Genomic DNA, 22,587 nt, shown 5'->3' with positions numbered 1-22,587 from the left:
AGTATTCAAAATAGGAGACAATAAATTTGCATTTCAAGAAAGCCTATATAATAAATTCTGAACATTGTGTTCAGAGCTGTGCATGTTTTACTTTATTCTTTTTTTTCCTGTTTCCTCCCCCACATCTCCTAAGAAAACTATTGTTAAGCATGTTTATATTTACATATACAAATATACATACATGCATGTATCTACATAGCTATAATCATTCATATATATTCATATTCACTTAGGTAATGCCATATCCTTGTTTGTCCTCTGTTTCTCTGAAAATGGATTAACATCATCCAATGTCATCCATCTTGAGTTAAAGCCTTTCCATATTTTTCTAAATCCACCAGCTTATTTCCTACACCACAGCAGTATCCCAACCTTATAGTGCCTAATTATTTTAGGTAGTCTAAAACAATATTAATATGGCTAACTATATATAGTGTAGTTTCTCTAATTTTCTTCCTTGATTAAATCTGATAGATCAATGATTACTACCCAAGGTTTTTTTTTTTTTGTTTGTTTTTTTAATAAGTTACTCTTTTGGTGGTTGTTATGTCATCCTGCTAATTTATCTTGCTATTACTTAACATGGTCTCCCTACACACACTCACTCTCTCTCTTTCTCTGTCTCTCTCTCCTCCTCTCTCTCTGTCTCTCTTCCTTTCCCTATCCCTTTCCCTCTCCCTCTAGGATCTAACCCTTATCTTCTCTCCCTACCCTTTCCTTTTCTCTTTATCCCATTTCCTTTGGGATACTCCATATCCTATTCCTGTTAATCTACACACTCTTCTTTACTTCCCTTATTTTATTCCTTCCTCCTCTTATTTCTTATAAATTTAGAAGACTTTATACCTTTTTAGATATATATATATATATATATATATGTATATACACACACACACACACAGACAGCGAGAGAGATACCTCTTTAACCCATTTTTGATGTGAATAGCATTCCAGAACTCGCATCTATTTTCTCTGTGACTTTTTCCTCTTGCATTTCATTCATATGGCATAATTAGTTTTTCTTTTACACAGTTTTGCTTTTAGAATCACATCATACTCAACTCTGCCCCAATCTTTCTTTTGAACTACTCAATTGCTAATGATAGTTTTAGACATATGGTTTACATATCTGCACAGAAAACAGTTTGTCCTTATTGAGTCCTTTATCTTTTGTGTTTACCTTATTTTTTTTGTGGTTATCATAAATCAAATTTTCAATTAAATTCAGGACATTTTGTAACAAAATTCTGAGTCTGGCAGTTTGTTGAATGTCCATTTTTTTTGTTCAGAATTATGCTTAACTTGTGAGGTATGATAATTTAGACTGCAACCCTAATTCTTTTGCTCTTTAATGTATAGTTTTCCTGTGGTTTTTTTTAATGTAACTGTTGCGAGGTCTTGTGTGATTCTGTGGTGGCTTTGCCATATTTGAATTGTGTTTTTTCTCCTGCTCATTCTCCTTGATTTGGGGTTTTTGGAGTTTAGCTATACTGTTCCTATAGGTTTTGCACATAGGATCTTTCAGGTGGTGATCTGTGGATTTTTTTTTTTTTCCCTATTTCTATTTTCCTGTCTTGTTCCTACACTTCAGTAAAACTTTCTTTAATTTTTTCTTTATTATTATTTCAAGATTCTTTCTTTTGGTTAAAACTTTCAGGTAGTTCAGTTACTCATCTGTTTTCTCTTCTTGATCTATTCTCCAGATCTGTTTTTTTTTTTTTCCCTTATTTCTTACATTTTCTTCTTTTTTTTTTTTTCATTTTTAATATTTTGTATATCTTTCCAGAATCTTCTCTGATTTTCAATATTTTTGTCAGTTATTTTAATCTCAAATGAATTGAACTTTAGTTTTCCTGTATTTGAAGATTTTTTTTTTTGCCTCAATCATATTTATGTCGCACTTGAAATTCATTTTTGCAAATAATCTTAAAAGGGGAAATCTGTAACAGAATGACAAAATAATTGTCATTCAGTGATTATTTTGCAAACTGCTGGTATTTATCATCTCATATAGAACCTCAGTCTGAACAAGATAGTGGTAAGATTGGGGTCTGTGGAGAGGAATGCCTCCAGAACATCTTGTCCCAGCTTTGTCCATCATTTGCTTCAGAATTTCCAGTGAGGTAGTACATATAACTTCTGACTTGTTTTCATTAGTAAAAATTGTTTCTTAATTATCCTCCAAATGTGCCTCTGCAAATTCTACCCATTTCTCTTTATTTCTGCCCCAGAATTGCTGGGGTCAAGAAGAACAAATCTTAGTTTTATACTTTTCCAAATGATAATTCTATAGAGACTTGAGAGATTTCTTTTAATTATCTCTTGGAGTCTTCTCAAGAAAACTCACCTCAATTCTAGTTCCTTAATCTGATGTTCATATGGCATGCACTTAGTTAAGACCCATCCCTATCTTGATTACTTATTCAGCAAATGTTCAGATACCTATTTTCAAAGCACTGTGCTCCCCCTCTACTAGATGCTTTATTAACTTAGAGAATTATTCGCAGTTTCTTCTTGCCTCCGTAATAGAAATTAGAGTCGATATATTTTATCTAACTAAGGAAAACAGAAGTTTTATCTCATGAACAATTTATCTTTGGTTACATTAATTTTCCTAGTTTCTCCTATTGTTGAAATGTTTTATTTAATTTGTATTTAAGTTCTTTGGTAAGCTTTTGAAAGTTTTTTTCTTTTAATTTCTTAAGTTCTGTTTTCAACTTGGAGAAAATTTTATATCTGGGCTTTTATAGCTTGAATTCTTATCTTATTTGAATTTGTTTCAGGAGCTCTTGACTAATAAGTTCCGTGATCCAGAGATATCCTTTGACATTTGCAGTTGTCAGTTTGTGTATCATTATTCATTTGAAACTTACGAACAGGCTGATATGATGCTCAGAAATGCTTGTGAGAAACTTTGCCCTGGAGGATATTTTATTGGCACTACACCAAACAGCTTTGAGCTCATGTAAGTTTTTTGTTGTTATGAAAGTTTTATGAAATGTCCATAATGTGTATTTTTTTAAATGTTATTTTTCAGCATGATTTTTTTTTAATGTATTGTCATCCTAAGATCTAACAAATAAAATATACTCACTTCTCTAGCTACAGGCATTAGTTAAATAAGTTATCAGATTTTTTTGAAAAATTGTGCTTAGAATACTTACATGTTGAGCCTTGATTTTAGAGAGCACAGAATATACAGAATATCAATATAGGAAACTAGCTAGAAATTTTGTGTTGATTGTGTAATATCTTTGATTTTATTGATATGTTCTAACATTTCCTTGCTTATTTGACACACACACACACACACACACACACATATATCAGATTTTATATACTTGTTTAGTCTCATTTTCCCGTACATAATGAAACAGGAAGCTCTGAGATTTCCCTATAGGAAGGAAAACAACTAATGGTTTCTTTCTCCCTCATTCCCTCCTTACCTCCCTTTTTTTCATCTTATTGTAGAGATGTAGATGGGGAATTAAAGTGGAATAATGTTGAAACTACAACTTGTCCTTTACTTTCAAGCTGCATTTCTCTTAGCTTTAGCCATGCTACAGAGGAAAGAAAGTAGGAAAGTAAATGGTATAAATTGTACCAGATATAATCTTGATGGGTAAACCCAAGAAAAAGTCACATTGTCAGTTTTTTCAGCCCTGTTAGCCAAGGGAGATAGCACTTGCATTAATAAACACTCTACCACTTAATAGAGAGAACGACTGTACATCCAGGCAAGAGGAAGTCATAGACTCTTACTGGGTCACTGTTTGGAATTAAGATGCCAGCTTTGTTATCTACTACACAGATCTGGGTTACAGATCCAGGGTATAAGGGGAGAGAGTAGAGTTTTTGTGTAGGGAGTGGGCCCTAGGCCATATATCTAAAGAGGAATAAGTTCAGATACAAGCAGAAGTAATGTGATTTTGGATTTTGGGGAGTATAGCTGAGGTGTCAATCTTACTTAGATTCTAGCCCAATTTGAAGCTCACAGTGGAATAACAAGAATAAGAATCCCAGAACAAAAGAAAGTTACAGTTCTGACAATTTGAACCAGCAGAGATTTCCAGCTGGTTAATGGTGACTGAGCCCAACAAATCTGCTCAGATTCCCAAGCTTAAATCAGAAATGGGCAGAATTTAGACCAGGAGACAAAATTCAAATTTTGCCCTGGATCAAAACACCTTGAGAACAACTGAAAGCTTGAAGATCTCACTCTGATATCAAGAAAGGAGGAATGAAATTGGGCCATATGTTTTTCCAAAAGTGTACAGAACCCCACTATAACATCAAGTTTGATGTCAGGAATTAGACTGGAGGAAAAAAAACAACAACAACACTATTGTGATGACAGGGATGCCCAAGTCACAAGAAGAAGAGAATGAAGTCAAAGCATTTTCAAATAAAACTTCAAAAAAATAAAAAACAACTTGGACCTAAATTCAACTGGCACTTTTAGGAGAAATGAAATAAATATTTTAAAACAGTTATAAGATTTTTTAAATGAGAATTCCAAAGGAAGAAATTGGAAAAGAAATGGAAACTATGGAAGAGAGACTGGAAATTTATACCTTGACCTGAGAAGTAAAAAGCATTATCTAAACAAATTCCCTGAAAATAGACTGGACCAAATAGAAGCCAGTGACACCATGAAATAAGAAATAATCAAATCAAAAGTGTTGGGGAATAGGGAAGAAGCAAAACTAACCTGATTTCACATATGTAATATATCATATGCTGTCTCTGTGAGTTGGGGAAGGGATGAAAGAGAGGGTGAGAATCTGTACCTCAAAATTTTAAAACAAAACAATGTTAAAAAAAAATAATATTCATAAAATTAAAACTGTCTAGATTTCTTAGAATCAAAAGGTAAAGTAGAAATAGAAAGAACTCCACCAGTTAACCCTCCCCTCAAAGAAACCCCTGTGAAGCTTTTGGCCAAAATACAGAGCTTCCAGTTCAAAAAAAAAAAAAAAAAAAAAAAAAGTCAAACAGAAGAATTTGGATGCCGAAGAGTTACACGTAGGACAATACATGATTTAACAGCCACTACTATATAGACTTCCAGTAAAAAAAAAAAATGCATACATTAAAACTAAGCTTAACCCTGTTTTGTGCTTAATTCTACTGTAAATCGCTTTCAAGTCTCATTTCAGTGTAGTGTCTTCTGTATTTTCTGTTTTCAGACTCTGCTGCTCTTTTTATTTTTTGCTCTCATTTATTATAAAAAAGAGGAAAAGAGTAGCTTATAGCAATTAAATTTGCCAGCTAAGAATTCAGTGTAGGCAGATTTTGTTTTAAGAATTTTGGAGGGGCAGCTAGGTGTCGCCGTGGATAGAGCACCAGCCCTGAAGTCAGGAGGACCTGAGTTCAAATGTGATCACAGACACATAACTAGGCAAGTAACCCCAATTGCCTCAGCAAAAAAAAAAAAAAAACCACAAACAGACCAAAAAAAAACATTTTGAAAGGTGGAGATATACCAAATGGTATCAAATTTTCTTAAAAATACTTTGTAGTTTCCCACAAAGGGAACTAGGTTTGTTTAAATCTATATTTGTTAATTCATGAAAAATCTTGGTATTATGTATTGGACAAATGACTAGGCTTCAGAATTCTACTGTCTCTGAGCAAGTTGCTTAATTTTTCATAGGAATTTTAATTAAAAATGGCATCAGATGCCATCTAGTTCTACTCTAATTTTACAGTCAAAGAAATAGGGTCAGGGAGATTGTGATTTTTAGAATATAATTTTATTTTGAATTGTGATGTTTCATTCTTTGCATTTTGTATCTCCCAGATCTGGCACACAATAGGAACTTCAGTGATTTATCCCCACATATCAACACTGGTAATGTCAGAGGTAGATTTGATCCCAGGTCTTTTGATTTTAGAGGCAGTTGTGTGTGTTTTTCCCCCTCAGCAAACTTAACTTTCTAAATTTGTTTTTCTTCATTTGTAAAGAAAAGAATTACCAGCAAGTATTAATTAAGTGCTTAATGTGCTTAATTCTGTTGTCCAGTGGGGATTACCAAAAAAATAATAATAATAAAAAAAATAAAGCAATCCCTGTCCTCTGGGAGCTTCTTTTCTGTAGGAGAAGATAACTTGTATGTGTATTAAATGTATAAAAGAAATTACAGGGTAATTTTTGTGGGGAAGTATCATAAGCTCAAGAGATCAGGAAAAACTCCATGTAGGGGGGGGGTCTCAGCTCTGAAGGAAACAAAGAGAAATAGATGACTAAGGAGTACTTCTTAAACACAGGTGATGTATGCCAAGGCATAAAAGTAGAGAATGGAGTGTAGTTTATGAGGAATTGTTGAATGTCTGTTGAATGTGTGATAGGTAATATGAAATAACAGCTAGGAAATGCATCTTGGAAGTTTTATGAACGTCTTTCAGTGCTAAATAGGAACTTAAAAGCCTGATCATAAAGGAAGAAGATAGTCATTGAAATTTCATGAGCAAGAAGGGAACATATTCACATTCATGCTTTAAGAAAATTACTTCATCTGTATAGAGAATGAGGAGAGAAACTTAAAATAGGGAGACTAATTGGTGTCCCATGTGAAAGAGTATGATTAGGTGTGTTGCCCAATGATTAGAGAACAGTAATGGATGTGAAAAATATTAGAGAGAAATAAATCTTGACAACTAATTGGGTGAGTGTGATGTGGAAGATGAAGGGTAGATATTGTGATTCTTCTTAACTGGATGTAAAATAGTAACTGATTTTGGTAGTATCTTTCTCACACAGTTGTGAGGATCGCATAATCTAGTGTCTTTTTGTAAACTTTATGGCATGTAAAGGTCAGTTATTATTAGATAATTATAATAATTCTGTCACGATGACAGGGAACTGAGACACAGAAGTTAAATGATGTGCCAGAGGTCACACAGGTGGTAAGTAACAGACAGGATTCCAGCCCAGGTCTTCTTGATTTCAAATCTCTTATTTATTCTAAAACACTGTTCTGCCCAAAATGGATTTTAATAAACAAAGTCTACTTAAATACCTGAAACCGATTTTAAGTCTAAGTTTTATTCTCTGCTGTTGAATTTTCCGTAATAGTTTCGAATTTCAGAAATGCTTTTGCCAAAGCCAGCAGGTTTTTTTATTAGTTCTCATTTTTTAATGGCTTTTTTTGGCATTTAACATTGTAAATCCCTCAGTTTATTTGCAAATATTACTGGATGTATAGGATATGTTCTAGATTCCTACACTGGATATGACCTCAAAAAGTTTAAAATCTTATGAGGAATAAAAGATGTAGATTTGTGAACAGGATATAACAATATAGTGAATACAATGCATTTCTTAGTTATAATTGCAATTGAATTGTATAGAAATGCCATAGTCTCTGAGAAGAAAGAATGACCTCATTTCTCAACCCAGTTTATTTCTATTCAGTTTTAAAGAATAGGCTGGTTAAGATTTAGATGGATTGAGAAAAGAGTATATGAACACTAGGCAAAGCCAAAAGCAGTGCTATCAACAAGATGTAGTTCTAAGATAGAGGCTTAGATGGAATCATCTTGAATTGTTTTTTTTGATTGAGAATACTGGTTAATCATTGACCTAGAATGCTGCTTTTTCTTAGGCTGATGTAGTTTCGATAAATTACTGGAATGGAACCTACTTCCATCAGTTTCTGGGACACATAACTTTCTGTTGCCCTTTTAGAACATTTTCTTATAGGAATATTTAATTTAAAAATGGTTATGTATACTTGAAATGCTACATTTAAGGAATAAATATGTGTTATTTAGTTTTGTGACCTCATTTCTCAACCCAGTTTATCCTTCATTTAAAGCATTTTTTCTGTGTTGCAAGTTTCAAATAATTGAATGAAAGCAAACTTTCATGACTGGCTATACAGATTGCTTATATATTGAATTTGAGGGTTTTTTAGTGGCATTTTGCCTGTAGATCAAATATAGGAGAGGTTGAAGCCATTTAGGCCAGGAATATTAACTTAAATGGTAATAAAGTTAGTATTCTACTGTATTGCCTCCTGGAAGAAGCACAAAACTATTTACAAAGCTAATCAAATTGTTAGCTTATTGTAAAATTCAGTATTTTCCAATGAATGAATAGAATAAGTTTGTCAAACTAATTTTTATCCCTTTTGATAACTCACAGAAAACGCCTTGAGGCATCAGAAACAGAATCATTTGGAAATGAAGTCTACACTGTAAGGTTTCAGAAGAAAGGAGAATATCCTTTATTTGGATGCAAATATGATTTCAACTTGGAAGGTGTTGTGGATGTTCCAGAATTTTTGGTTTATTTTCCTCTACTGATTGAGTAAGAATTTCATAATTTATCCCTTTCTATTTTCTTACTGCTTTAAAGAGGGCAGGGGAGTACGATTAACAGTACTATTTGTATTCAACCAGTGTTGGGGGGGGGAAGGACAGTGAGACTTAAGAGAAATATAGCTTTACAAATAGAAAAGCAACTATTTACACAATACTGATATCATCAGTTTTATGATTTCTTTGCTCTTGCTTTTCTTTGGCTTCTTAAAAATAAATTCATCAGCCATTTATCAGTTGCCTACATTGTGACAAAATACTGTGCTAGGTGCTTGGGGAGATACAAATAAAATTAAAATATGGTCCATGAAACTTATAATTTATCCAGGAGAATGGCACACAGATATTACATTATACTTCACACTATCTATATAGTAACTATAATTTGGAAGAGACTTTAATAAGGACAACACATTTACAAAGTGTTAGAGTGGAGAAATAAAGAATCATTTCTGACTAGGGAAATCATTGAAAGACCTGATGAGATTAAGTAACTTTTGAAATGGGCTTGAAGGATTTAAAGGGCTAATAGGGGCAGGAGAGGAGCCATTCCAGAAAAGGGAATGGTATTAATAAAAGCTTAACTACTGGATGCATCATGCTAGTAGATAGTTTGGCAGGTAATTGAATTGTAGTGTGGCATACTGGAAAGGAATGTATTAAATAAGATTGAAAAAGTAGGGAATATAACCAGTTTAGGTGGAGCTTGAATGTCAGAATAAGAAATTTAAATTTTAGGTAGTAAGACAGTACAGAATTAAGGAATCTGCACCATGAAAAGAAGTTTGAAGGATGAATCTTTAGATAAGAGATGGGTTGGGAAAATCCTTGAGTCTGTTTTGATAAACTTAGGAGAAGGGTATCTACCAGCTTGGGTAGTTGATGGTAGGGAAACTAGGTAGAGGGAACTGATGACACCATGAATAGAGTAATTGGACATGAAATGGGAAGATTTGACTTCAAATCCAGCCTCGGACACTTAGAACCTATATGGCCTCACAAGTCACTTGATCTGTGCCTCACAGTTTCCTTTTTTGTATAATAGAAATACTCAGGATTATTCTGAGGATAGAATTAATATTTATAAAGCATTATAGGAATGCTAGCTATTCTAAGTAGGAAAGTTGCTATTAGTTTTGGGGGGAAATAAAAGTATTCCCTGAAAGTAAGGGGGAGGGAATTAGGAATAGTATAGTATTATTTCCAAAATCAAAGGAAATATGCTGGCTTGAATTTGATTTGGTTGTACTTTGTACTGCTTAATTTTGTAAAATTTCTAATGAAATTATAATTTGACTAGGAAAGCTAATTTTAATACAATAGAGATCCTGATTTTTTTTTTTTTTTTTTTTTTTTTTGGTAAGGAAGAGCATCATTTCATCATGCAGACTTTTGCTGAAATCTTTATCAAGTTAAGCTACCAGCATTTAATAAGCCACATTGTACTTAGTGCACAAAATAGAAAAAACAAAAATAAAATAGTTTCTATTCCCAGGGAGTTCGTGGTCTAATGGAGAAAGTAGCTGAACAAACTGGATACTTTTATGCATATGCATACATACTTGCTTAGTTGGAGATAATCCTACAAGAAAGGCACGAAGACTTAAAAGGGCAGAATTTAGGATTTAAGCTCAGTTGATGGGGACCTAAGCCTAGGAGATTGGAGATGGGGAGCTAATAATATCCTAGGTATAATGGAGTGCCAGTAAAATCAGTAGATGAAGTGTTTTATACTCTGAAAAATATCAAGGAAGCCATTGTCATTAGATAATTGAATATGTGGAAAGATGGGAATGGCTTAAGTTATGAAGAGCTTTAAATGCCAAAAGACTTTCTGTTTTATCCTGGAGTTAATAGAGAGCTACTGGAATTTATTGAGTAGAGTGGTAACATAATCAGCTATATGTTTCATGAAGATCAATTTGACAACTAAACAGAGGACAATTTGGAATAGGAAGAGACTTGAAGTCAGATAAGACTATTGTAGTAATTCAAGTGTGGGGTGATGAAGACCTACACTAGGGTGACATATCAGGTGAGATGGGGCATATACATTATAAAGGTAAAAGGCATATATATAATAAAGGTAAAATCGATAGAACTTAGGAAGTGATTGGAGGAAGGAGGGAAGAGATAGGGGGGGGAAAAGTAAAGAGTCAAGGAAGATTCCTAGAGTGTGAGTAAAAGTGGGAGTAATAGGAAGTAGGCAGAGCTAAAGCTTGGGGTGAACTATAATAAATTTTGTTTTCAATATAACTAAATTTAAGATATCTAAGTATATCTGGACTTTTAGTTCCAGATGTCTATTAGGCAGTTTTAAATAAAAGATTGGAGATCCAGAGACAAGTTAGGGTTGGACAAATACATTTGAGAATCATCTGTATAGAGGTAATGATTGAAATCTTGGAAGCTGATGAAATCAATAAGCAAATTAATATAGAAAAGGAGAGGGGGGTGAGCCTTAGAGAGAAGTACCTGGGAAATACTCATGGTTTGTAAGTTTAGCCTGAGTGAGAGTCCAATAAAGGAGACTGAATGAGTGATTAGATAGATAAGAAAACTAGAAGTGAACACCATTGTGAAGCCTAGAGAGAAGTGATATAGATCTTTTGGGAAAAGATCGAATGGCATGGAATTATGGTAATGTAAAAGAACCATACCTTCATGTGAGACACATTTGAAGAAAAGAGTAGTAGCATATGAGAGGAAGATACACAGAAGAATTCCTTTGTGAATGGCTTTATACTAATTTTAGTAAAATAAAAAATAAGGTTTTCAGAGGGGAGAAGAGAGTTGGGAGTTTTGTTGATTTTAAAGAATGAAAAGATTTAGGAAAGGCACTATGGTGAATGGCAGGGTGTCTTGATTAGGGAAGTATAAAAGGATTGACTTGCTTCATTGCGGGCTTAGTTTAATTATCATGTAATACAAACTTATAGTGGACCCAGCCAGAAAGAATGATTCTGTGATTTCTCTCTTGTTTTGTTCAGCAGAGTGTAAGAATAAAGAAAAAATCATGGGAATGATGAGAGCTGAGACTTGGTAGAAAAAGATTGGCTGTAGGATAAAGAGTCAAGGGACTTGAGAAGAAAAAAAGAGGGTAGAATTGAATTGGTTTATGAACCAGGGATAAAGATGGGGAAGAAAGAAAGGGGTAGCCAATGAAGAAAGATGACTGGGAAAGAACTAAGCAGTAGAGAGGTTGCAGGTTACAATGAGAATGAAGAACAGGTTTAGGATGTGCAAGGCAAAAGTAGAAGTGGAATAAGAACAGATTATGATAAAGAAATTTCAGAGTTCATTAACACAGTGAGTTCAAGATCAAAGGTAGACTACCTCTGTAGCTCAGAGACACAGTGGATGAGAAATGAGGATTTGGAGGATTTGAAGGGAATATCTATATTTATGTTTAAATCCCTTAGTACCAAAGTAGGAGTTGAAAAGGAGAGAGACTGTACTTATTGAAGAAGGGAAAAGTGTCCTAGAAGCAATCACCAGAGTCTTAATATGGATTGAATGAACTTCAAACGAGAACAGGTTGTTGAGTGATAGTGGTAGAGGGAGAGCCTAGGAAGGTGACATAGGGGTAGTAGGATAGTAACTATAAAGTGCTAGAATAGGAGGAAGAGGGCATTTATGTGGGCTGTCTTCCTCTCTCTGATGGAATTCAGGTAAACCATGGAGAGGGGGTGAATGGTGAAGGCAACTAACTTGGATTGGAGGTGTACCAGGTAAGTCTTAGATCTCTCAGTAGAGCCCAAGCTAAGAATTGGAGATCCCTGTGGTTCATGCAAAAATGAACTTTAGCATAAACCATCTGAATTTTAGAGCTCTGATTTTACAACATAGTTCTAAGTATCACAGCTTCCAGTTTTTTGAAATACTCTTTCAGTACCTTTTTAGTTTTTTTGCATGAAGAATAGTTAGATTCTTTAGTAGGACTAAATTACTCTTAATTTTTGTTTGCTGAATTTTTTCCCCTTATTTGTAGCTTAGTGTAATAGTTAAGTGACTTATAAAAGTATGATTTGCAGAATTTTCAGTAATATTTCTGCACTTTGTAAACTGATAATTGTAATTGTACACTGGTTCTTTTTTACTTTAGTTTGTGGCTATTTTACCTCATAAACATAAAATTATACACAGTGTACATTGAATAAATTTCATATTTAAAAATTTAATGTTTTGATTGGGGGGGCACTTAAAAACTAGCTGCCTCCCAATGCTAATGGAAGAAAATGTAAATGCCAGACTGCTTGACACAAGATGATAGTTTCTGTTACCAAAGAGGCTGAAACTAGCAGATTATTTGAGCATGAGATTTCTGAGCTGCAATGGGCTAAGCCATTTGAGTGTCCCATAGTAATTTTGGTATTAATATGATGAGTCCTTGCAGCAAAGAACCACAAGACTGCTTGAAGAGCAATAAAATGGTCCCAGATTGGAAACAGAGCAGGGCAAAATTCCCATGCCATGTAAATCAATAGTGATATCAACCTGTGAGTGGCTGTTGGCATTTCCAGCATAAATGAGATAGGAAGACTTGATTTCCCAAAAAAAAAAAAAAAAAAAAAAAAAAAAAAGTTTGAGAAAATGTGTCTAGGATAGAATCTATCTAGGATAGAAGCCATATTTGACACTTTAATTAAAATACTTTACAAAAATTAAATATCCCTTCATTTCTCATTTAAAAATTAAGTTTGACTTGTGGAAATTACTGAAAAGGAAATCAGCTCTTTAATGAAACCTGATCTTTTGAGTCTAACTTTCATCTCTTGTATATTGACCACTAATTTATTACATTGTAGTTCATGTATTGATTTAGCTAATTTTTTGGTGACATATTCCTATTTTCAACCTCTTAAGATAATAAGTGCCATCATTTTATTACTTAGCTCTGAAATTATTTTTATTTCTTTAAACTATTTTCACTCAACTTCAAGTGATATAATTTCCATCCTTTTCATTAGCCAAGCTAGCTTGTCTCTTGTCTTTCTATTGCTCTGATTTCCTTAACATTTTGGATGGTGTCCTTTTCTTGTTCCTTTTCTCTTATTGAGCCTCAGTTACAAAACAAGTAGGTTAATATTTTATAAGTTTTTAAGAAGAGTAGTTTCCCATTTAAGTAAATTGCTTGTGTTCTTAAATTTGTGTACTTCAGTGTAATATCCTTGAAAATAAGAGTTTATTCTTTATACTTTTTGTGTATCTCCCAGAGCTCCTAGTTGAGTGCTTTGTACATTTCAGGACTTAATTGAAAATAATTTGTAGAAATGAATGAACACACTTACAATGTGTTACCATTTCTAGGGAAAGTGGTTGTTTTATTTAAAACCAGAAGATGTCACTGTGGCATAGAAGTATAAATTATTTAAAATCTGTGTGTTTTTACTACGCTATCAGAATTTTTTTTTTTTTTTAACAGAATGGCAAAGAAGTATAACATGAAACTAGTTTACAAAAAAACATTTTTGGAATTCTATGAAGAAAAGATCAAGAGCATTGAAAACAAAGTGCTCCTAAAACGAATGCAAGCATTAGAAGTAAGTGTTTTAAAAAGAATTTGAAATTGGTGTTTCTTTCCCAGGGTACATTAACTAGATTTTCATTTTTGAAGTTTTCCAAACAGTTTGACTTTACAGTAATCTTTGGCTAGTTGCATTGGCAGCACTTCCTAACTCTCTTCCTTTTGATGCATCATTTCAATTTTGCACTGTCATCTTTTGTCATATCTTTTGCCCACCTGTCCTGTCACTGTTCTTGCTCTGCTAGTGCTTGTTCCTGGATGACCATCATCTCCTGCTTTTATCCTTGTTTGTGTTCCAATGACAAAACTGGGGAAAAAATCAGAAAATTGTGATAACTAGATTTGCTACTAATTTATGTTGTAATAATTTTAACTGGGCCTTCATTGTGGCACAGCATTAACCTTTGCAATTAATTCACTGTCTGCCTCATCATGTTCCTCAGACCTTCCTTCTTCACTTCTTGTTAGGATTACAAGGTAAGAACTCAATGGGGCGTGAGGAAATACTTCCACCAATGAACTTGCTCCTCTTAGAATTCCTAAGGTGTACACTCCCTTTAAAGGCCCGAACCAAAGGTCTGAGCCAGAGAGCTGTCAAGTCAACCTGAGTTCTCACCTTGTAATACTAACAACTTCTCACCTGAAAACCCACTTATTTTACTGAAAAAATTGTGAGACCATTTATTAAGGACTTCCTTTTCATCTCCTGTCCCCCCCCCACCCCCCATATGGCACTATCTTCTCTTTCCTTTTCGTTGCCACGGCAAAACCCTATATATGCATGAGTGATCCCATTCTACCCCATCTTCTCTAGGAGATTCCTCATCTGTCCTTAGTACTCTAATCTTCAATCTTTCCCTACTGGCTGCTTACGGACATTCCATTTTCAACAAGACAGTACTTGATCCATTCTTTTCAGATAACTATACTCTTTTGACTTTCCTTTTTGTGGCTAAACTCTTTGAGAAGACTCTATAATGGGTGACTCTACTTCCCTTTTAGTAATTGTCTACAGCAGGGATGTAAATATGAAGCTGCTTATAATGACTGAACCAAATTGAAATGTAATTGAGAAATATTTAAGAAAATAAATAAAAAATACAGTTAAAACAAAGGTAACATTTTAAAAGTAAATCAGTATTTAGCTGACAGGAATTCTTATGTATGTAGTTTGTGGTTGGCACATTTATATATCTAATCATTATTGAAAACAAGCAGTAGTAATTCCAGGTAAAAGAATAGATTTTTATGGTACTCTTGGAGATTATTTGAATTTACTAGAGTTGAGCATTGTCTTTTGCTGGGCATGTTGTTTTATATTATCTTTTGTTTTTAGCTAAATGACAAATTTTTAAAATTCACATTTTTTTTCCTCTTTTCTCTACACTAATTAGAAGTAATACTTCATTTTCTCTCCCAGATCTAACCAAGGAGTTCTAGTTCCAGATTTTATTTTTTTAATTGGTCATGGTAAATGTATTATATACTTCTCAGAGAATATGCAAAAAACTTATTGTTTTCTAATTTTTTCTCTTTCCCTTTTCATATTGATTTAATATTGTATATTTAAAAAGAGCCAATATATTCATGAGAGTTGGTATCATTGTCATTAAGTAAATGAAGTAAACAATTTAATTATCACAATACACATCTTCAAATGTTTTCTCCAGATTCTTATTTTTTACATCTAAACAATATTTTGTAAATCATAATTTATTCAGCCATTGCAGCCTTTTTATTTACAAATGATAAGTATTGCTGTTAATATTTTATTTACATTTTATATGTATGTGTATTGTGATATTAAAATTTTATATACTTTATTAAGTTAGTTGCCTTTTTTTTTTTTTTTTTCTTGTATAAGTCACCTTTTAGGAAAAGCTTACTTAAGGTAAAATCATGTCCTAATGTCAGATAGTCTAAGCTATGCAAAAATCCCCATTCTCAGGTTATAACCAATTGTTATTCAGTAATACTCACTGTGTTCATAATAGATTGTGTTGCTTTACTATAAAAGAACTACCTAGACTGCCATTATATCCTTGGTCACTTTGGAGTGTTGGATCCCTTTTATTGGCAGTTGTTAGTTTTACTGATAAATGCATTATGCTCAGAACTTGGTTGCTTCTGTGTCTCTTTTTTGCAGATTTCTAGAATGACAGTGTTTTGAATATGTACACAAATGATGTCTATTCTTGACCTTCTTTGGGGGCATGTGCCCATTGGATTGTATTGCAATATGAATTTTTAAAAAACGACCATAGGAGACCTTGCCCCAGTTGGAGGACAAGGCCAAAAAAACCTCACAACATTCCTTGAAAAGCCATTATCGAAATGAGAACTCAAAAACCCAGGCAATTATTTCCTATCAGCTGTACTCTTTGGAATTGACTCCCATCATTATTATGCCTCTGCACAAATCTTTTCCCTTTCTCCATCCTTTTCTGCTTTCTTTTGTATGTTCTTTTTTCCATATTAAATTATAAGTTCCTTGGGAACTTTTTCTTATTTGTATTTCCAGCACTGTCTAGTACATAGTGAGCACTTAAGAAATGTTTATTTTTAAAAATTTAAGATATTTATTTACTTTGAGCAGCAACATTAACAGTAGAGATAGTCATTATTGTGCCTGTTGACTCACAGCCTCTTTAACATTGAGTAATTGTATTTTTTTCTTATTCTTGTGAGTTTGATGAGTGTGTCATACCTTTTTTTGGTGATTTAAAAGTTTTTCATGTGGTTCTTTAAAAACTTCACATCCTTTGTTTATCTTTTGGTAGCATTTTACATTTTTGTAACTTTATTTGTAAAGATTTATCTCAAAACAATCTTATGAAGTAGATAGTACAAGTAGTATCAGTCATTTGTTTTTCTTAAAATTTTAAGTGTTTTACAAATTCAGATTGAATATCATTTGGTAGTTCATAGAATTGGGATTTCTGAGCCCTGGTCTAAGATTGTTAGTTTCTGTCATAATTAAAGTAAGTTACTATTTTATTCCTAAGAGAATGTCTAGTATTTCTTGACTTGGCTTTGGTATCAGGAAACTCAAGAATTTAATTTACTTTCTTAGCCATATCCAGCAAATGAAAATTCCAAGCTTGCCTCGGGGAACTTGGGTGATTATGAACATGCTGCAAAATATATGAAAAATAGTCAAGTTAGATTACCTTTGGTAAGTATTTCTTTAAAGAAAACATTTGTTAAGTATTAGATAAAGCAAATAATATATTAAAATTTAAGATAATTAAGACCTGTCCATTGCATTTCTCTTATAATCTTTGGACTACTTCAGTGCTTTTTTTTTTTTTTTTTTTTAAAGTTATTCCCGATGATATGTGCTATAGAAGCAGTGTTTGTGGTTCACCTTTATTTCTCAATTCAGAAACAATGATCAGTTATCCTCAAAATCAACTATATGGATGTAGAGGCAGAGTAGGAATGAGATAAATTTTAAGGGATCAGGGAAGAAATTTGATGTTTTAAGTGATAGCCAAAAGTGCTTTATGTCTTTCAATATTACATGAAAGCATAGGAAAAAATATTCTTTGTTGTTCTTTTGGCTTCCCCCTTCTCTCCTTTTTTCTCTCAGAAAAAAAGAGAAGGTTGTTAGAGAATTTGTATCGAGGATTGCATTTGTGAGTGTGTTTAAAATAATTTATTTTTTAAAAATTTAGATTATACTAATATATATTAGTTAAGATAAAAGTTTGGCTATGATTAAAGATGTACTTTAAGGTGGTTTTTTTTTTATGTGCTACAAAAAATTTAATCTATTAAAGCTTAAAACAGAACTCAGACTTTTGGGACACTGTACATAAACAATATATATACTTGTAGTTACCCTTCAAAATTTGTAGTATCAGTTTGCACTGATAGGTGAACCTAGACCTGTAATTTTTCATCTTTATAACTTTCCTCTCTTTTTTATTTAAATTTAGGGGACCTTAAGTAAATCCGAATGGGAAGCTACAAGTAAGTAGTTTCAATATAAACACATAACATCTTTTAATGTTTAGTTCTGATAAGTTTTAGGAGTTCATATTCTGATAAGTTGTAGAGATAAATTTTGCTCTATTAGATATATTTAAGATACTTTAACGTGTCTGAATGTTAGTTCATAGTTTTAAGGTGTTTTTTTTTTTTTTTTTTTTTTTTTTTTTTCTTTAATGTATGTGCTACAAAAATTTTAAGACTATGCATAAACCACTTTTTTCTTCTAAACTGTCTTGTGTCATTTTTTTTGAACCATTAAGTTATTGAACTGATGCTACTATAGGTTATAGTGTGTGCACAAATTTTGCAATTGGTGATCATTCATTTAAACATGAACTGAAATATCTATCAGGAAAAAAGCAAATTAGTTGTGGATATTAGGGTTTCTTCATTTCTTTTTTCTCTATTTTAAAGCAGAGGAATTTTTACCAAACCTTATACTTTATATTAGAATTTTTCTTTTTGTTTTCCATGTGAAGCAAAATACTAACTTTTAATTTTTTTCCTTTTGTTTTTAGGTATTTACTTGGTCTTTGCATTTGAAAAGTTGCCGTGAATATAAAACTGTCGAGAAGACTGGTTTATCCTACTTTGTTCAGACATGGAGGATTCACAATCAGCATTAGCAGCTTAGCTTTAATCTTTGTCTTGCCCTTTTTTGTTTTTATTTTTATCTTCCTTTAAAAAAAAATTGTGAACATGTAGGACCTTGCCAAGAACTAGGACAAATACGTGTTTGCCCTCCAGCTCCTGACTGGTACATGAGAGAGAGAGAGCTTGGGCATTCATTTCTTAAAACAATTTGTTTGCTTTCAGAAATGGTCAGGGGGAAAATATTCTATTTTGACTTTTCACTGATCAGGTAGCTTTCAGAAATTATGTTTATTACAACTTGTCATTAAGGCAGCTGAGCCATTACTATGAAGCTTCAATTTGTTCAGTAATATGTTTACAGAATCAAATTTTGTGACTGTAGGATGTGGGGCAAGAAATTCAAATTGTAAGTGTGTTTGTGCATGCATGCACATGTGCATGCTTGCATATATGTAGTTTTGTTACTTTGTTTCAACATTAAATGGTTTTGTATTCTGTACTATTTTGAATGTTGGTGTACTGAATGTGTTGATAAAATAGAAACTTTCACATGTCTATTTTAGAACATCTTACAATTTTAAACAACTTATTTAGACATTTGCTACAGTATTTAATATAAGGACTCCTAATGGTAAATACTACTAGTAATATAGTTTAATGTATTTAGTGCTAGTAGTTTGCTTAACATAACATCCTTCCCAAAATAGAATTTTTTTTAGATACATAGCAAAGAATTGTTTTATAATTTGTTTTTTATACTAATGTTTGCAACTTTTCTGTTTTTATTTTAAAGGAGAAATATGTGTTACCATCTAAAATGTTTTGATTATTAGAACTACAAAAGTCTAAGCTATTCCTTATAATGGGTTATAGATCTCCATTATTGACATTACTCTGGTGAAACTTTTTTTTTTTTTTTTAATGCTTCCTAATGCATCATTATTTTTTAAGGTTGTATTTGGCTACTAGGTATTTAATCCGTAAACCTCAAGTGGATCTAAGTTGCAATATTCATTTTTTTCACAAGTGAAAAAAAAAAATCTCTTTTGGCACACTAAACTGCAACTTCTTTTTACCTGATCTATCTTCATAAATGGGATTATTCTAGCAATGTATGGTCAATAGTTAGATGTTAGGTTGATGCCTAGTAGTATAGTAGACATTTGTAGTGGCTTTTTGGTCCAGGAGTCAGTTCTAAGCACTATTAGGTCTGTCCATGCAAGATTTAGTTAGCAAAAAAACAAGGGATAAGAGGAATTCAGAGAATACAGGGTATAAAGTACTATTGAAAACTTCAGGCACTTGCTGACACTTCATGTATAGGTTATTTGCCTTTTCTTTTAATTTTCCTGTAGGCTCCATAACGATGGTACTTTCAGCAAATGATCCTTATTTTTATTTGATGAATGAAACATTACAGTAACCAATAAAAATCTCTTATTGCTAAGTAAATGTTTATTGTTATATATGAGGAGTCAGAATCTCCATTATTGGTTGTCAGTAGAAGGAATGCAGTCTATACTATATAGATTATATAGTATATACTTCAACTATTAGAATTGCTTTCAATTGTGAGGGCAGATATCAATAATAGTAAGACTAACATGTTACTTCAGTGTTTACAAGGTCATTTCCTTGCAAAAGTCTTGTAGAACATGCAGGGTAAGCCTTATTCCCATTTTATAATTTTATAGTTTATCGTTGAGGAAACTGAGTCTAAGAGCAAAATTCTCATGGTAAGACAGGGTTTATAAGTGTCAGAATTCTGACTGATTGTCTTTCCATTATACTGATTTCTCTCTATTACAATTCTGATTTGGGGGTTATATTTTTTTGTTTTTCATAGTTCTCTCTCATGCCCTACCTCAAATCAGTGTATTATAGTTGGTAATGGTACCAATATTTTCTCTTTTCCTTGTATTTGTCAATGTACTATAGCTATAAATAAATATGAGCCGTGAAAATTGAATAATAAAATGTCACTTTGCTGTGAGCACGTGAAGTAGTCAAACATGGTTCTTTAGTTGGCATGCAGTATTATATACATATCTTTAAATAGGTTTTATTTATTCTTACAAGGCCAAGTTACATATTTGTGGGTTATTGGTAAGCCAATTAGTTTGATCTATCTGGCAGAAAAAGCTAATTTGCTTTTGCCATCTTTTTAGAATGTTACATTTTAATGAAATCTTTCAAAGATTGCTAAAAGTGTCATAAGATATTCTGGTAAAGATTAGGGACATGAAAGCTAAAGTACACTTGAACTCAGTTACTCTTAAGAAGTTACTCAGTAAAGAAAAACAAACAGGAATTGGTGGTGAAAGAACTTAGAAGACAACAGGAATGGTGAGTGGAGCTGGAAGGCTCCTTCCATTCCAGGAGTAGTAATCTGGGTTTGGTTTTTAGTTCTTAGTCAAATTTGGGCAATAGCTTCGTGCCTGATAGCTTTGGCATAAAGCTGGCCAGAGGGGGATTGCATAAAAAGTATAAGAGATTTGAGGGAAAATATTTCCATAACAGAAAATAATAAAGCAAGAGATAAAAATGAGGACTCTTAATGATAAAATTGGAAAGTATTTTTGAACAGAAATGGAAAACATGACCCAAGAAGTAGTAGATAACCTTAATAGAAAGGAATAAATAAACTAATTAAATGAGAACAAAAAAATTGGAACGATGTCAATTGAGATTAGAATAACATGAGATATCTATCAGACACAGTGTGGAAAAGAGAAAATTTAAGAATCATCTGACTCTGAAAATCATTAGCTGCACATTGTTAAAAAAAAAAAAAAAAAAAAAAAAACCAGAATTTCTATCACATTGAAATTTGTGGTGCCAATTCTCAGAATTTTTAAAAAAGGCACCTTCGCTTCCACCCACACCCCCCCCATTGAGAAATAAATTATATATAAATATATATATATATAAATTGAGAAATAAAATAAAGGCAGTCAAGCAAAAAAAAAATTCGTTATTCGCCGTGTCTAAAATTATTTCAACATGAGTTCTCAGGAATTGTGTGGTAGGTCAGTATGCTAATCAGTTTCTAAGACTTATAAAATTGTCTTTACAATATTGCATCAATTATGGTTCTTCTCACTTGGCTCTTGAGTATTTCAAGTCTCCCCAAGTTTCTCTGAAGCCATCCTCTTTAAATTTTTAGAGTACCATATTCCACCACATCATATGCCTTAGTTTCCAACTCTTAGCCACTACAAAGAGCTATATTTTTATATATTTTTAAGAGTTTATTTTACTTAGGACTAATCCACCTTTCCTCCTATTACCTTTACTCTTTTCTTTTTCTCTATTGTGTGAAATGTGTTCTGTTTTGTGTATTCTCTCATTTAGTTGACAGTGAAGTTCATGTGATCTGCTCCTTCCATTCCTTGTTTGAATGGACTTTTTATTTGTGTAGATTGTCAGTTTTCTCTAACTTCTCTCTTCCCTTCCTTTTTCCTTTTAAGATGATCAAGGTAACGGAACTACTCCCAGATCTTCTGTTTAGTTAAGACTTCTGATTCCTGATGCTGATGGGATTCAGTAGAAAACATGTAAACAGTTTATCCTTGTTTTAGTCTCTTTTTTTCTTATTATTATACTTAGTTTTGCTACATAAGTTTTTGCTTTTAAGCCTTCATCTTTATCTTTTGCCTTCTGGTATCAACTGTTCTGAGCTCTATTCCTTTATATAGTAGTGACTGGTAATTTATGTATTACACTAACCATAGCCATTTGTACTTAAAATCTCTCCGGCTACTTTCCAATAATTGAGTTCTTTGACCTGGAAGCTTGTGTATGTGTTTTTTGTTTTTATTTTTATTTTTTTAATTTTCCTGGGAATATTCATTTTGAAACTCCTTTTAGAAGATGAAGTGCATCCTTTCTAATTTGTACTCTTTAAAAGATCTGATTAAATTCTAAATAGTTCTAGACTTTTTGTTGTTGTTGTAGCTTTCAGGTAGTCCAGTGTCTTAAGTTGTCTCCATTCCTTTTCAAGGTCAGTTTATTTTGGTGGGAGTAAAAGTGGGGTTGTGTGGAATATATAGGGTGTACAAGGAGTACTAGCAATACTGGTATGAGGGGTCTTTAAAGATCTTTTCGGGGCTGCTCAAACACCTGTAAACTATTCTCACTCACTT

The 22,587-nt window shown here is 32.7% G+C and overlaps 1 protein-coding gene across 5 annotated transcripts in view; it reads left to right on the top strand.

The window, feature by feature from the left end:
- The window catches only part of RNMT (RNA guanine-7 methyltransferase), a 37,873-nt gene extending 17,438 nt beyond the window's left edge, over positions 1-20,435 (top strand). For all 5 annotated transcript variants that reach the window (XM_074274360.1, XM_074274398.1, XM_074274387.1 and 2 more), the window contains exons 6-11: positions 2,784-2,965; positions 8,150-8,314; positions 13,751-13,868; positions 16,926-17,027; positions 17,794-17,827; positions 18,367-20,435. In XM_074274360.1, the coding sequence (XP_074130461.1) occupies positions 2,784-2,965; positions 8,150-8,314; positions 13,751-13,868; positions 16,926-17,027; positions 17,794-17,827; positions 18,367-18,404 (639 nt within the window). In that variant the 3' untranslated portion in view covers positions 18,405-20,435. The remainder of the gene's footprint in view (positions 1-2,783; positions 2,966-8,149; positions 8,315-13,750; positions 13,869-16,925; positions 17,028-17,793; positions 17,828-18,366) is intronic.
- The last annotated feature ends 2,152 nt before the right edge of the window (positions 20,436-22,587 follow it).

Source organism: Sminthopsis crassicaudata, chromosome 1 (genome assembly GCF_048593235.1).
Source record: "Sminthopsis crassicaudata isolate SCR6 chromosome 1, ASM4859323v1, whole genome shotgun sequence".
Classification (NCBI taxonomy): domain Eukaryota; kingdom Metazoa; phylum Chordata; class Mammalia; order Dasyuromorphia; family Dasyuridae; genus Sminthopsis; species Sminthopsis crassicaudata.
Note: the sequence above shows the minus strand (reverse complement) of the source record. Positions and strands in the feature narration are given on the sequence as shown.